We start from the raw sequence: 17,435 nt of genomic DNA, 5'->3' as shown, positions 1-17,435 counted from the left end.
ATAATATAAATAGATGTGATGTATTTTTGATTTGGAGCAGTCAAGTGAGATAAAATAATCATGTTGTTTACATTGTTTCTGTGATACATCAATTAATATTCTGCTAAACCCATGTTATTCCTATCTTCTCTCTGCTTTTCCACAGTCCTTTTCCCTGGCATGTGTCTGCTGTGGGATACGACCTAACTATGGGATGATTCTCTTGCTTAGAGCTATGAGAACTTTCGGGTTATCCTAGGTTTCCCTATGGGATCTTCAGATCCTTACAGAACTATGCCTGGACAGCTTAAACTACACTGATTTATGCCTCAATACTTGTTGACTAAAGTTTCTCACCTGACTTGGGCAACTGCTTCTATTATTGGTCACCTTTCCTTGTATGACAGTCTCGTCTTCCTCTTGAGATGTTGAGTTCCTTCCAGGAAGGAACTTTCTGTGCCATCCACCTTGTCTCCCTATTATGACCGGTTCTATGCCAACTACTGACCGGTTCTACGTCATCTCCATAATTACTGCTCCCGCCAGGAGGAAAAGACATAGTTTACTGAGATCAGCAAATAACCAAAGAACAAGAATGATACATTGTAAGATAGAAGCAAACTTAAAAAAGGAAAAAAGGCTTTGAATTTTTATACCTTCGTAAAACCAACAGCACTTCATAGAAGAGGAATCAAACACAACGAGTCACCTATTTTCAACCCATTGAAGATATTGTTATCTTGTTTTTGAGAGACTGTTATTGGAGATCTGTTCCCCCTTGTTCTTCAAGTCTGCATCTATTCATGAAGACTAACACAAGCTTATCTTTCCTTTGCAGGCCCCAAAACATTTAAAAAATCTTCCATGAATTATTTACATGGAAGCTCCAATCAGCAACATACCTGACAGACTCCCTAGTCAAAATGAAAGTGCACTGTGTAAAGGTGTCCAGGGAGACTGGCCACCTCCCACTGTGAGGTTATAGACAGAACTAAGTCAGCACACATTATATGTCAGCACTGACATCAGAAGGAATCGGATCCTTTGATCTTGGACCTCCACAGGAAGCTTAGATCTCAGACAAATTAGATAAAAAATGAATTTATAGCAGATATGTGTCCTAAGGCATTCGGCTGAATGTTTGGGTTTTAGGGAAGGAAGAATAGTGCATATCAAAACATACGAATTGGCATGTGTCTCTTCTACCTCCACCTTGTTGGTGAGTCCCGATTAAAATGGAAAGATAAGATTTCAAATGGCCCCTCCATGACACTTAGAGTCCCATTGGTGGCTTCGATCGAGTTTTAGGAAGAATGGGATAAAATACGGGATCATATATCCCTTTTCTATGAAAAGGAAGACTTGGTGGTGTTAGATCCTTTCAGCTAGTGGTTTTGGATCCAGTTTACCATAGACGGCTATAATTTTTCCAGCTATCCTTAACCTCCTTTGTTTTCCAAAACTTTCTTGGGCAACAAGTATATGGTGTGCCTGTGATTGTTTAAAATTTGTGTAGGTACTGCTCACTGGCTCCTTTTGCAAGGAGAACATTAGAAATGAATCTCTCCCCGCCCCCCCCCCACCACCACCCTCACTGCTCATATTTTCCCAGCTCAGTCTCCATGTCCAGCATACTGTGTTGGACGACCTGGACTCAGCATAGAAGGAAATAGGGTCTGAAGCAGACAGATGGATAGTTGATCTACCAACAGAAAGAATGTACTCCACCTTGGTTTCTCATTTGTTAATAAGGGCAACAGTCCTGCCCACATATTGAAGAAGGCATATGCAATAATTAAGATTAATTAATCTAGATTATTTGTTCCTGTAAGTGAAAAATTATCATATATTTTTTAATAAGAAATGTATTGCAAATCAGAAGGAATGGGAATTTTAAAAAGTTGAAGGAAAAATGCATTTAATCCCATATTATATCATGAGTGATTTCCATGTTATTGTTTTTATAATATTCCAGCAATGGATGTGTTTTAATAAACTTGATTTAACTCATTAATCCATATGGAGTTTACTTTGGTGTATTTTGGGGGGTTTTTTTTGAGAGAGAGAGAGAGAGAGACAACAAGTGCAAGCAGGGGTGGGGAGGGGCAGAGGGAGAGGGAGAGAGAGAATCTCAAGCAGAGTCCCTGCTGAGTGAGGAGCCTGACGTGGGGCTCAATCTCACAACCCTGAGATCATGACCTGAGCTGAAAACAAGAGCCAGATGTTTTACCGACTGAGCCACCCAGGCTCCCCACTTTGCTGTATTTTTTGAAGTGTGAATCTAGATTGAGAAATGTTCTAAATAGTCAAATTTACTAACCCTATTTATAGACTAACTCTTGTTTTCCTTTATTTTTATTATTTCCTTTATCATATGTTATATTTATATATCTGGTATTTATATCTAATTAAAGTTATTTGCACTAATATTTCCACATATTCTTATGTCAGTATCACACTGCCTTAGTAATAGTAACCTAAATATTATTCCTTTGAGCTACCCATCCCTACTGCCATAAAATCAATTTCTTACAAAAAATTTGGCTTTGTATCATTGATCTGTATTTTCTGAAGAACTTTAGAATCATCTTACACTGTTTGATTCAGTATAAAATGATTGTAGCTGCACTAAACTGAAATTAATTTAGGAATTACCGATGTCTTTGCAATATTAGTCAATCTAATTAGAAACATGTTGCAATTCCTTATGTAATCAAGTCTCCCCTTTAAACAATTTAATAGAATATAGTTTATTTTTTATATAAGTCCAACACATCTCTTGTTAAGATTGTTTTCTAAGACAGTATATTTCTTAGTCGTTTTTACGCATTTCAGTATGTTTCATAACTGTATACCATTGGCTTATACAATATTATTTTTGCACAAACTGACAAAACATTCGAGTAAGCTACTCAAGGTACTTATAAATTATAGCAGTTAATGGTTGAAATCTTTTAAGTTACTATTAAACAATTATATCATCTGCAAACCATCACATATTTTCTCTAACATTGCCTTATTTTGTTTTTATATCTGTGTTTCCTAGCATTCTAAAATATATGCTATAGAGTTGTGGTAATGAGTTGTTTGTTTTGTGTTCATGTGAGTAGTACTTCTTCTAATATCCCATTGTTAAACTTGATATTGGATCTTGACTGCAAAGAGCACTGGAACTCTCCATCTTATTTGGCAGGAAGGATCTTATTCCTAGTATTTTTAAAAATATTCCTATTTTTAAAAGTTTTCTTAAGGAATTAAGTGCTAGATTTTATTCACATTTTTAAATTAGGAGGTGTTCATGTATTTTTGATTATATGACATGGGTATGCTCTTTATTAGTGATTTCCAAATACAGTTTACTTCCCTGGGAACTTGGGACGATTTGTAGTCCCGAGCTATTTTGGTCTTCCCTGCTTCTGGACGTCTTGAGGCCATCTCTCTCCTCCCCTCTCCCTGTCGTTCTTATAGATTTGTACCTATAAAGTAAACTGATAGTCCTTTTTTATTTTATATTCACAAAATACACCATCTATAGTCAATAGGACTCTAAAATGGGAGACCTAAATCCCTGAAGTTGATGGTTATAGTCACACATCCATAATATCTTGCCATTTTTACATGTCAATTTTCAATTCCCAACATCGGGTACATGGATTTCATAAAAAGAAAAAAAAAAAAAGTGGCCAGTGGCCAAAGATCAGTGTTTGCTCAGGAGAAGGTAGCACCACGTTCTGTGGCAATAGCTGTCCCACAAAGACAAAGGCAGTAGCAAGGAAACTAAAGTGGCCCTAGAACGCATTTTGTCTGGAAGTAAGAAGTCACATTTTGCCTGTTGTTAGGACCCCAAGGATGTATAGTCATTGTCCCGCTATTAATTTTGTGAACCCGAATAAACTTTCCACATCTCTTTTAGAAGAGATAAGGGGACTTTTCTATAGTAGTTGAAAAACTGCTGGAACCCGGGGTTCTCTAAAGAGGGGGAAGGGCAGGAAGGGGTCTCATTTCATCTCTATCTTAACTGTTCACTCAACAACAATAGTTATAAGTGGTCCAATATCTTAATGCCCTATGGTAACAGTGCTGCTAGAATTAGAAAAGATACAGAACTTTTACGAAAGGTTCTGGACCGCACAAACACCAAAATCATGTTGTATATAAAAGGTGTTAAGAGAACAAGAGGGAAGTGTTATCAAAGTTGAGAGAAGGGATTATTCTTTCTAGCCAAAAAAAAAAAAAAAAAAAAATGAAAAGGAGGAAAAGAATTCGATCTGGGATAGGAAGGAGTGAAAACTTTAGCTGCGTGGGTACATTGGAGAAGGACATTTTGAAGCTGGGAGAACTAGTTGTGTATGGAGAACACTGTCCTGGAGGGAAAGAAGGAGTGTGGGGGTGGGGGGGTGTTAACTGAAACTCAGCAGAAGATATATCCGTGAAAGGGAGTGGGTGAAGGTGGAAACCAAAGACTGCAAAAGAGGAATTGGTCAAACTTGGTGAACAAGGGCACAGGGTGCTAAGGGGAACACTACGAGGTAAAGGTAACTCTGAGGTGTCTCGCCTGGGAGATCTGCCCCCTGTCAACCAAATTAGGGGAGCAAGGGAATGGCTGAGAAGGAATGATACGAAATTGAGCTTTGACAGAGCAAAGCTGGCCTCCCTCCCTGGCATTTCTAGAAACCTGAATGTGTGAAAACTGGACAACCAAGCCCTTAGCAAATGGGATTTGAAACAGTGTGATATGATTCAGGAGCTAGAGGGACTAAACATGTAACTTAAGATAATGATATTCTTTCTCTCTTGGAGCATTCTCTCCCATCCATAAATGCATTGAATACATAGTGTTTGTTGATGGCTTTATACTTAATTGTTTGTTGCCTAGAATTGTTCTTTCATTTCCCCCCAAATATTATTCTTGCGTCTCAACCATACTGCAAACTCATAAAGGACAGGGGACCAGATATGACCTCTTTGCAACTATACAGAACGGATCTCATAAGGTACTAAATAAATATCAGGAGGTAAATAAATACTTTTTCAATATTTATTGGGAGACATCATCTAACTGCATTTATTGAGTCATTCCAGCATCTCCCATCTACATGTTACAAAAACAAATAATAGCTTCTGCCAGGGTTTCTCAACCTCGACATTATTGACATCTTGAGCCAAATAATCTTTATTGCGGGGGGGGGGGGGAACCTGTGCATTATAAGATGTTTACAGTGCCCCTGATCTTTTCTCACCAGACGCCAGTAGTATCTCCCCACCCCTGTGACAACTGTGACAACAAAAATGTCTCCAGATAGGGGCACCTGGGTGGCTCAGTCAGTTGGGCACCCGACTCTTGATTTCGGCTCATCATCTTAGGGTCCTGGGATTGAGCCCTGTGTCCAGCTTTGCGCTGGGCATGTACCTTGTTTGAGATTCTCTCTCCGCCCCTCCTCACCACCCCCCCACTCTCACTCACACACTCACTCTCTCTCTAAAAAAAAAAAAAAAAAAAAAAAATCTCTAGGCATTGCAAATGTCCTCTGGATGTAGGATGACCAACTGTCTCAATTTGTCTGGGACTGAGGGAGTTCCCGAGAAATAAGGCTTTGATTTTGAAAACTGGGAAAATCCTGGGAAAACCAAGATGAGGTTTTCATCCCACTTGGGGTCCAAAATTACCCTGGCTAAGAACCGTGGGCCTGTGGGAACAGAGAACCACCTATGTATGATCAATTCTAAAAAACACAAGTCCATGGAGGCACACATTTAATATTCTTGGCACATAAAGAGGAAAATACTAATTTTCAATGAAGTAGGAGGGATTGGGAAAGACTTTATAAACAACAACAACAACAACAACACATTGAGCTGATGCTTAAAAGCTTCCGGAGGTTTTAACAGGTGAAGACAAGCAATCCAACTGGAAGAAATCACGCAAGCCAATGGGTGGGAAGGAGTTAGACAAGTCCCAGGATGAGCGAGTTAGTATGGGGAGTGTGAGCAGGGGCAGGAAGGTAAATTGCAACGGAAGATTACCAAGATAGCATGGAGTCAGGCTTTGGAAGGCTCTGAGTCTTAAATAACAAGAAGAACCAACAACAAATAACACATATATATTACATACAATATGCCAGGGATTGTTCTGCACACTTTAGTGATATTAACTCACTTAATCTGCACAACAACTGTAAGTGTGGGCGATATTATTATGGGAACTTGACCAGGGAGGGAGCTGATGGGCACAGAGAGGATAGTTGGCTTCCTTGAGGCCAGGAAGCAAGTCAACAGGAAAGTCAGGATTAAACCCAGTCTATCTGACTCCGGGCTTTCACACTGCTGACTGTCGCATTCTCCGGCTCTCCAGCTAACACTGGAAATTCATTAGATCTTCTGACTGGCAGAGTGACAAACGCAGATACAAATTTTCAAAGCTAGTTCAGGTGGCTGGTAACAATAAAATATGAGGGATATATGCACCACTCCTTTCTTCCCGCATTGTAACTCCACTCCCCCTATTGCATCCGCGCAATTTTTAGTAAAAGCCATAACCTGATGAATTTACAGTCTGAATCTACAGGACAGTGGAAATGCTCAATTCCGCCAGCTGAATAATTTTAGTGCCAGGTAGTACTTAGTGAATGCAATGTGCTCAGGAGAAACATAGCCCTCCCAAAAGTTTAGAAAAAGAGGGTAAAGGGAAACTAAAGTGCCATGGAAATAATGAAATAAGACCAAACTTATCTGAAGCTAGCAGTAACTAGTTGTTCTGTAGCTGGTAACAATTTCTGAAGAAAAGTAGGAGATGCATCATTACTTGCCTTGGAATTGATGCTCTTCAGATTTGGACAAAGCTTAGAAAATAAGGAAACAAACCTGCTATGATCCCTAGGGGTGGATTCGGATAACACATCTTTCTATTTTTATCCTGGTGTCCCAATAACACGGCCTTTGATACTCCCATCTCTTCAATCTAAACTTTTCCACCGAAACCCTGTCCCTTATCTCATTCCTGATAATTTATTAATAAGCCACCAGATAAAAAATGTTCCTTAATAAAACACACAGGCATTGTGGACTGCTTAATGTAGTTAATTTAAGTAGGGCAACTGAGATTCATGTAGATAGCCATATTAGATTAGGGGGAGATTAGCATCACTCCTGCTGTTTACTTAAGAATGTAGCTAAGAATGCCGTGCTTTGCAGTGCCGAGTTCAGATGAACATTTTCAAACACTTGTTCTGAATTTGCATGCAGTAATATAGACAAGAGGTTTCCAGAAACCAAAATTAATGTGGTCTTAGATGGAATCCAGAAAGAATTCCTGCGCATTTCTCTCTGTCTTCATTCTTCTCACACCTACCCACCCCAAACCTATCACCACCACCTACTGGTGTAGGGCCAGGCTGGAGTATGGCTGGCTAATTTGTTGGGACATTTCTAAAAAAATAACTTCATTTCCTTCAGCGGAAAAATTCAAAGAGGCAAACAAACTGACATTTACACACACACACACACACACACACACACACACACACACACACACACACCAGAGTTCACTGAACTAGTTAGAGGAAGAACAACATTGAATTGCTACTTTTTAGTTAAACATCGTACTAGGACCATTAAGATTCATATTCCTTTCTCAAGCAAAAAATATCATGAATACTGACTATTGCTTAGAATAAATAGCAATATTATTCTCTTTAGAGTGTATGCTTCAAAGCGTTTCGGATCCATGGAAATTATACGAATATTTTTCATACACCATATCCACATTTGGCAAATCCATCTTGTGTTCTGCCCACTGTCTTCCTGTTGTCTGTGTCTCAGAAGGACAAGGGCAAAGTGATGGTCTGAAGTAAATGCTTACCTTTTCTTTGCTTGGCACCATTTCCAATGGCAATTAAAAAATATAACAAGCAAAATCATCTAGCATTAATGTACAATATAAGCAAATAATACATTTTGCTAAAAGTATGCTAAACAACAAAGCAGAGCTTAACAAAGCTGACTCATTTCTTAAGGGTTCCATATTCAATCTAATTTGTAAAGTTGGTATTTGGCAACTGCACTGCCTTATTTCCCCAATTCAATAATATTGCCAGACTGGCAGCTTTGCAATAGCTAAGGGAAAGATTATATGCCTATACTTTGGTTTTCCCTTTCTCTATGTAACAAATTCAAATGTTAAACCAATTATCATCTCCTAAGAAAAAAATATAAATGTCAGCTTGAATAATTGGTTAATAGCTGAGTGAATCAGCTGGACTTGGGTACTCCTATCCTGGGGTGTAATTTCCTTTAGAGGAAGTGACAGTCTAAAGAAGGAGCTAACAACTCAATTGATCCAGAAACTGACAGCCATGGGTAGAGGGAGGCCATAGTTCATCCATGATGGATGTCTCTTTTGGGAATCATCCCCACTGTCCAAGCTTACCTTCTCCCATCATGGCGTCTTCCCTTTTAGTCTCTTGTGATCTTTTGCGCTTGGATGAGAGGTGGATATGATCCTTTTGATTGTCAGTCTGGAATTCAGAAATATCTTCACTTTTTATTTCTAGATTAATGAGAAAAAAGATGTGACTGTTTCTTGTTTTTTAGAATAAAACATTTTTATTTGTAAACAGGTCCTAAGTGCTAAGGTGTTTCTCTTGTATGCCCCCAACACAATGATTGTGATATACAAGCACTAGAATGCATATAATGTATTCAGGGCTTAAGGAATAATGAAATACAATCCCATATACTGACCAGCAACTTTAAGGTATAAAACTATACTATACTATACCATAGCCACCATATATGGCTACAGAACACTTGAAATGTGACTAGTTCCAATTAAGATGTGCTGTTAAGTGTAAAATATGCACCTGATTTTGAAAAACTGTAAAATATCTAATATTTATTGCATGTTGAAATAGATGTTGATATATTAGGTTAAGAGGATAGAAAATTGCATCATGTGCCTCACATTTGTGGTTCATGTTATATTTTTACTGGACAGAGCTGGTATAGAATGTTACAATACTCTTTAACCTTTTATTTTGAAATAATGATAGATTCACAGGAAGTTGCAAAGAAATATACTGGAAGAATTCATGCACCCTCATCCAGTCTCCTCCACTGTTAACAACCTATATAACTATATAGTATGATATCAAAACCAGGAAATTGACATTGGTACAATCCACAGAGCTCGTGCAGATGTGTGCTTTTGATTGAAGACTTCTGTTCTTGACTGATGAGATGTTTTATATTCTATTCATTTATTTATTAAATATTTTAATTAAAAATGTATTTCCATTGCTCCTGCCCCTCTAGGCAATGGAAAGACAATGAGTAAGAAAGACCTGCTCCCTGATCTCATAGAGTTTTTATTCTAGTTTGAATGGCAGAGGATAAACAAAAAAATTCGTAATGTAATGTCAAATGATGCCAGGCCATGGCATATGCTAATTTTTCTCAAGGAAAAGCACTTTAGGGATTGAGTTTAGCTAAAAATCTGATTTCTTCATGGAACATCATTTTTACATTGAAAGAACTTGGAAGAATGAAAGACAGATTCTGGTCATTCACACTTGGGTACTTGGTAGGTTTTTTTTTTAAGTGAATGAAGCCAGCCTGTAACTTCTATGAAACAACTGACAGTATTTGTCACCAGTGATACAATTCAAGCTTTCATGGGAAATTTAGAATTTTGGATAACGTATATCAACTATAAGTTTCGCAGATATCTAACTCTTAAAGATTAATGTTGATACTAACAAATGCAATTTTTAAAAAATTATAGAATGAAATATGTCAGCATTTGAGAGATCTTTATCACTTAGTGAAACAATATTTTCCAAATGGCTAAAGCATAATGTTTCAAAATCATGCATAGGTAAAAGCTCCACTCAAAGTATATGATAGATTAGTGGGTTTTTCATGTAACAGAGTATAGAAAGTACATTGAGATGTACCTTTAAGTAACTAACTCTTGGCCAGTTTGGGTGCAATATCAAAGAAGATTATCCACAATTATCTGTGAAGGCTATTAAAATACTCTTCCTCTTCTACTATGTACTTATGTGAGGCTGGATTTTCTTCATATACTTCAGCCAAAACAATACACTGCAGCAAATGTAATGCTGAAGCTGCTAAGAGAATCCAGCTTAAGGCAGACATTAAAGAGTTTCATAAAAATGCCATCCTTTTCATTATATGTATTTGAAAACATCATTTTTAAATTAAAAAAACATGTTAATTATGTTAACATATAATGCATGTATTATTGTCATTTTAAAGTAAATAAGAAATTTTACATTTGCTTTTTTAACTTCTAATTTGGAAATAGTAATAGATGGACACACATTGACAAAATCTCTTTGGGGTTTTCAATAATTACTAAAAGTGGAACAAGGTCTCAAGATCAAAAGTTTGTAAACTGCTGACACAGACCGTACAGCTGAACCAGAGAATCCTGTTCCATGAGGAAGATGGGGAATGATATTTTTTAGTCTAAAGTAACAAATGCTAATCCTAGAAATTTGAAAAACACAGAAAGATATAAAGAAGAAAATACAAATTACTCATACAGAACTGATTACTATAACTTTTTTTTAAAGATTTTATTTATTTATTTGTCAGAGAGAGAAAGAGCACAAAGCGGGGGGAGTGGCAGGCGGAGAGGGAGAGGGAGAAGCAGGCTTCCCAAGGAGCAGGGAGCCCGATGCAGGGCTCGATCCCAGGACCTTGGGATCATGACCTGAGCCGAAGGCAGACGCTTAACCGATTTAGCCACCCAGGCGCCCCTGTACCTTTTTTTTTTTTTACCCCATAAAGTGCTTCCAAGATCTCTTTTCATTTTTGTAAAGAAAGTTAGAAGTCTGCATCCACTCAGGAAAATATGTGAATTTAATACAGGGAAATGTGTCCACAGCTATTGAAAAGTCGAAAAAGCGAAAAAGAGGTTACCGAGATAATATGCTAGTAACTGTAGGAAGAAGCTTCCTGTATCGCTGGGGAACAGAAGGGAAGAGATGGGGTGAGCAGAGCTTAGTGGGAAGTCCCTCCATTGCTGGTAGGTTTAGCTTGTAAAATGGAGGATGAGAATTAAATAGGATATGTCACAGAATTGCATGAAATTAAAAATCATGAAAAGTCTTTACTTTCAAACCAAAAAGCAACACACACACACACACACACACACACACACACACACACACACACACCTTTAGATTTAAAAACAAAGACCAAAACCTGCATTCCACAAATCACAGGCGACAACCCAGGATGAGATCCCATTTTTCTTGAGAAAGTCAAGGTACCCTTGAGTTTCCTTGCAGTTTGCCCAGCCCCAGCAGGACAGGGAGAGAGGGAGGGATATCACACTGATGCTTGGTTCAAAATAATGAGTGCGTCTCCTGGAGCTTCCCTCCCCAGCATCTCTCAGAAACCCAAGCACCGTGAGTCTTCCAGTAGTGGCACCATGCTTCTTCCTCTTTCCTGTCTTTATTTCGACCTCCTCTCTTTGCCTCACCTCTTTTGCACCCACGCTTGCTTATCACTTTGGTTTCCTAGCATCTCCTCATCTCACCAGTGTTTTGTCCACTCATTTGATGCGGTGGAGTCAGGGACTTGTCAGTACCTGGCCTGCCACTCTAAGAGCAGAGTAGAAAGATAGAAAGAAGCCTCTTTTCCAGAACTTCTTTCCCTCAGTGATGCTGCATGTCTCCAGCCTAAAAGAAATGATTTGCTTCTGGGAAAATGTCCAAGAATATAGTTTCTGTGCTCCTAAGAAAGAAAAAAAAAAAAAACACCAAAAATTCTCTTCCCTCTTCTGATTCCCTTGCCCCTCTTCCTTAAACTTACTTTTTGGAGGATTACCTGGGCAGTGGAACATAATGTTTCAGAGAGTAGGATCTGGAACCAAACTGCTTGGCTTTGCCCTGATTGTTTGACCTTGGGCAAGTTACTTAGCCTTTCTGTGCCTCATGCTCTACCTCCATAACACAGACCCTACGTCATAGGGTTGTTATGAAGATTAAATAAATCCATGTATGTAAAGTACTTAGAACCTGGCCCATAGTAAATATTCAATAAATATGTGCTCTCATTATTATCACTATGATTATTTAAGGTTAGGCAATCTTTGTCTCTACTGTATGAACTGAATAATTTGGTTCCATGTGGTTTAATATGTTGCAGTTTCATAAAAATTTCTCTTTGGGGGAAGAAAAAGAAATGTTAGTATATTATACATGATGACATTTCCCCACCGATATTTTCATTCCAAAAACAAAAATCTACCTACTTCTGCTTTTGCTCTTCTTTAGCCAATAGCACACCAGATAGCATAGAGCCAGCCATGAGGCCACTGAGCACAGGGAAGCAGCCAAGATGATGGTTGACTTCTCTGACCTAGCTGCGGGTCGGACAGAGAATGACCTTGACCGAGCTGTAAAATTGGCCCCTGTTAAAAAAAGCCCCAATAATAACATGTTAATAGGATATAAAGATGCTGATATAACAAAAATACCGTGGAAGAGATATGTTTACAACAATACCTGCCACGTAGTAGGTTCAATAAATATTTATTAAATTAAGTGATTAAATGAACTAATAATAAATCCAAGATTTGTGTTTCTGAAGAACTACAAGAATCCAGTTCCAACAATAACATACAATTGTTCTTTCCAATTCTGTCCGTTACCGATGGGGCATTCTTCCAGTTCTCCCCTTTCCTTCTCAGACTTACCTTTTCCACCAATGCAAAATTTCAATTTCACTCTCATGTCCCACTAATTAGAACAGAAATGCTCTCAGCCCCAGAATGTGTGAAACTACTTGTTCTGACATATGTCTCCTATTCAAAAAATGGCATGTAACATATCAAAACAGGGGAACAGGGACTCCTACCACAGAGCCAAGAGAATTCTCTAATGTCCATGAGAATTCTGTTATCTGGAAAACTGGGAGTAGAGCGGTGATGAATACATAGAGTCATGATGATGGGGCAAAATGGGTAAGTTCCTTTAAAGACTGCATCTTTCTAAGAAGTCATCTCAAAGCCTTTAATAGACTGAAGAATTTCATTCTCACTTCCTCACTTCAATGTTATTTTTGGAATAAAGCATACAAAATCCAAAAAAATAAAAGCTTGCTTATATTCATAAGAATTGGCACATAAATGTTTATAGCACCTCTGCCTGTAATCATCCAAACCAGCAAAGAACCCAAATGTTCTTCAGCATGGGAATCAATAAACCAACGATGGTTTGTCCAGACAATGGAATACGACTCAGCCAAAAAAGAGGGGAAGAAAAAGAGAAAGAAGAAGGAATAAAAAAAAAAGGGGGGGGGAGTGAGGGAGGAAGGAATAAAGGCACGCAGGCAGGCAGGAAAGAAAAGCAAGCAAGCAAGCAAGCAAGCAAGCAAGCAGAAAGAAAGAAAGAAAGAAGGAAACAAAGAAAGAAAGTAAAAAAGGTGGGGGGGGAAGGGAGGAAAGAGTCAGACTATTAGTAGGAAAGTAACAACTGGGACGTCCATAAAAGGCATTACGCTAAGTGAAAGAAGTCCATCTCTAAAGGGTACACACTTCATGATTCCATTTCTATGACATGGTAGAAAAGACAAAATTCATAGAGATAAAGAACAGATAAGGGATTGTCAGGGATTAGTGGTAGTGCAGGGGAGGGTGTGAGGACAGAGGAACAGAATAAGGGAGATTTTTTGGAAATGTTCTATATCTTGATTGTGGTGGTAATTACATGAATCTGTTAATATATTTGAATCCATAAAAACACATACAAAAATAAATTTTACTGTATGTTATTTTTTAAATAAAAAATTTTTAAATGTACCTACAATTTTGAGGGTGACAGATATGTTCATTATCTTAATTGTGGGAATGGTTTCATGGGAGCATATTTTCATCAAAATTTATGAAACCATATGTTTTAAGTATGTATAGTCAATCATATGTCAATTACACCCCAATACAAAAATGAAAAATTAAAAAAAGCTTGCCTATGAACCTGAATTAGTGATAACCAGCGATTTTTAAGTAGCACATCCAAAACAAACCAACCCACACCAAACCTCAGTTTTCATCTGAATAATGCAGACAAAAACAGAGTTTTTATTTTCTCTACTCAAGGAAACATCATGCTTTTCTTTGCTGTGCTTTCCTTGGGCTGAATTTGATAATTTGATTGAAAGTTACAGTCAGGTTTTCAGTCTCTTGACTCCTGGCTGACTCGATCCCAAAGCTACCATAATAAAATTAGCTAGAGATGGTTCTCCTGTGTGTACATCTTATACTTGAGACATACTTGCTTGTTATTAATTAGTTGCTTTTTATGAGCATCTGAATAAGATAAATCTAGCCCAGAGACGGGGGAATGGATTTTACTGGGGATTTGACAAAGTAAAACAAAATTCCTCATTCTTTTATTCATTTTCCAACGATTGCTCGGTGATTGTTTACTTTGCTAACTGGGTAAGTCACTGTTCTCATTCTGAAGATATTTACAAGCTAGTAGATAAAATGAGATATATTTATAAACATTTGTAATACAAATCAGAATGTGACACAAGCCAACAGAATAATGCAAATCAATTGCTCTGGAAGGATATTTCCCATCAATATGGTCAGGGAAAGCACCCCAGCAGAGAGAATATCTAAGTGGGGCTTCGAAGGCTAAGCAAATAAAGGCAGAAAGGAGAAAAGAGCAATTGTTTAGGAAATTAAGGCTGAAAAATATTGGGAATTGATGCTGGAAAGCATTTCAGATAAACTTTGGTCACAGGAAATGTCAGCCAAAAGCCCCTTGACTATACCCTGAAGGCAATGAGGTGTCATAGAAGGAAGAATTCTGAGCTGGGAAGTGGCATGAACCAAGTGGGATACAGATGATCAGGCCCTGGAAGTGTTTCGAACTCAAATAATGGCAGAGGGGCTGAAGTCAGTGAAACTGGTTTAGAAGCCCAGAGAAGCACCTGGGTCTAAGGGTAGAGACCACCAGCTTTCAAATACTTTTAGCAGCAGAACATTACAAAACTGCAGTCTTAGATATCATCTCAATATCCTCACTTACTCATTGTAAAGAAATAGTTGTGCTATGATGTGCCAGGTGTTTCTACACTCTGAAGATACAGTGCTGAACTCAGCAGAATTCCTGTCCCTTTTGGAACTTAGGTTCTAAGGTGAGGGGAGGGGACAGAGTCCAGAGACAAATACACTGCTACCCTGATGCCATGCGGTAGTAAGTGCTATGAAGACTAAAGTGAGGTTGGCAGACAGAGTGACTGACAGTGGCGCAGGGCTGGGAACGGTAGACTGAGTGATGCAGAAAAGGCCTCTCTGAGGAGGAGACATTTGGGAAGAAATCTGCGTGGAAGGGTGAATGAGTCATGTGAATTTCAGGAGGAAGAGTATCCCAGGCATAGAAATAGCAAAGACAACAGAGTTTTTCTGGATTTGGGGGCCAGGAGTAGCCCTGGCTTCCTCAGTCTCTTTGCAGCCTGGAAGCCCTTGAGAATCCCCCTACGAACTGCATGGCTCCAAGGAATGGTCAGTTCTCTGACCATCTGTTCTCCGACCATCTCTCTCCCACAGCCAGGTCACAGGTATGATAATGAAGGGGGAAAGCCTGGCTGGGAAGTCAGTAGAATAAACATACGGAAACCCTTCTCTCTTGGTGGTGTCTCAGGATGTTCCAAAATAAACAAGTGAGCCGGATTAGTCAACATATTAGAAAGACTTGTGAGGGTCCCATACACATCTGGTCAGACCTAGTTAATTTCTCAGTCCCTCAATGCCTGTACTTCTAAAATATTGTTCTTCTCTCTAAGATATTTGTCCTCTTTCTATCTTCCATCTCTTCTCTTCTAATTTAGACTCCATAAACCTCATTCTGACAGAGCCTCACCTCGTAGAGGTGGTTTTGAAAATTATGAAGAATAATTGAAGGAAAAATGCTGAAGAAAGCTTTTCAAGATAATTTCTCAGCTAGCCTCTTTCGCAAGTTATAGTGAAACCTAAAATAAAGTAGTGATCTAGTAAATGTGAACACGAAGGCTGGCTCAAAATCATAAATTGTCATTGAGAAGTTTTTGTCTACATCACGTTTTACATTTGGCTGTAAAACTCATTCCTTAAAATAACCTTGATGAAGTATTTAGTTAGTCTTGGTTAACCACTGAGGAAATTAAAGGACAAAGTTCCTTTAAATAATCGGATAGGGGCGCCTGGGTGGCTCAGTCGTTAAGCATCTGCCTTCGGCTCAGGTCATGATCCCAGGGTCCTGGGATCGAGCCCCGCATGGGGCTCCCTGCTCGGTGGGAAGCCTGCTTCTCCCTCTCCCACTCCCCCTGCTTGTGTTCCCTCTCTTGCTGTGTCTCTCTCTGTCAAATAAATAAATAAATAAATAAATAAAATCTTTAAAAAAAAATTAAAATAAATAAATAAATAAATAATCGGACAAATCTGGGACAAAATATCCAGCTCTGCGTGTGTTGCTTTTCAAAATATATACTTGGGAATCCCATGGTCCAGAACACTGAACATGTATCTCCACAGAGCTGTCCTATATAAAGACACTTTCATAGGTATTTAAAGGATATCTGTCCTGCAAAATTAAAATTAATAATAATATACTTGACCTCAGAAGGTATTCCCTTTGTGCAGAAAAAATTGTCCAGGACTTGGAATTAAAGGAAAAAAGTGATTACAGAACTGATCGATGCCATACCAGAGCCTTTTCAAATAGGCCCATGCAAGGTTTATCAAATTCTCTGGAGCATAGTTTTATATATATATTTATATATATATGTATATATATATATAAATATATTTATTATAATATAGAATATAGAATAAAAATGTAAATATAATATAAATATATAAAATATATATAGAAATATATATATATATTTAATATTAATTAGGCCTAGTCTTGGTAATTTGCAGAAGATTGGTAAGCTGCCAAATGATTTTTCTCCAGTACAGACGGAAATGGTATCTGTACACATGTAACCTCAAAGTTACAGCTTTCTTGCCCTGTATCCAATGTGGCAAACTTATTTCAGCTGGCTATGTGATCCGTATCTCTCAAATACTCTTCTTTGTAATGCTTATCTTTTAATTATGGTAACCTCAAATGCTCTTTAAACCAGTTTTGCAGTCTTCCTGGTACGCTCACTAGTGAGTTAAAGAACTTGTTGACGAATCCTCATTATACATTTTCCCAAGAGCCACAGTTTCTGCTTTTTGAGAAGTATACTATGACAGTTTGAATTCAAGTTTCATGAGGAGAACTAATCTGTGGCCTTAATTAAACATTTGTTGTCGGGCTTCAGATATCTCACATCAAAACATGGGATTTCCCTGGCCATTTCCATTAACTATCTGGTTTAACTCCAGTAATGATTATTCAAAGGTATTTTATAAAATGTTGCATTATCACGCCCGTGCACTAACTGCT

The 17,435-nt window shown here is 38.2% G+C and overlaps 1 protein-coding gene across 1 annotated transcript in view; it reads right to left on the bottom strand.

The window, feature by feature from the left end:
• PKHD1 (PKHD1 ciliary IPT domain containing fibrocystin/polyductin) overlaps window positions 1-17,435 on the bottom strand; it is a 465,684-nt gene that overhangs the window by 7,676 nt on the left and 440,573 nt on the right. The window contains 2 exon segments of the mRNA XM_028097676.2: window positions 8,405-8,524; window positions 12,263-12,421. Of these exon segments, the coding sequence (XP_027953477.2) occupies window positions 8,405-8,524; window positions 12,263-12,421 (279 nt within the window).

Source organism: Eumetopias jubatus, unplaced genomic scaffold, assembly GCF_037043125.1.
Source record: "Eumetopias jubatus isolate StellerSeaLion01/CBP00866 unplaced genomic scaffold, mEumJub1_p1.0 scaffold_6, whole genome shotgun sequence".
Lineage (NCBI taxonomy): Eukaryota > Metazoa > Chordata > Mammalia > Carnivora > Otariidae > Eumetopias > Eumetopias jubatus.
This window is presented reverse-complemented; position numbering and strand designations above follow the sequence as displayed.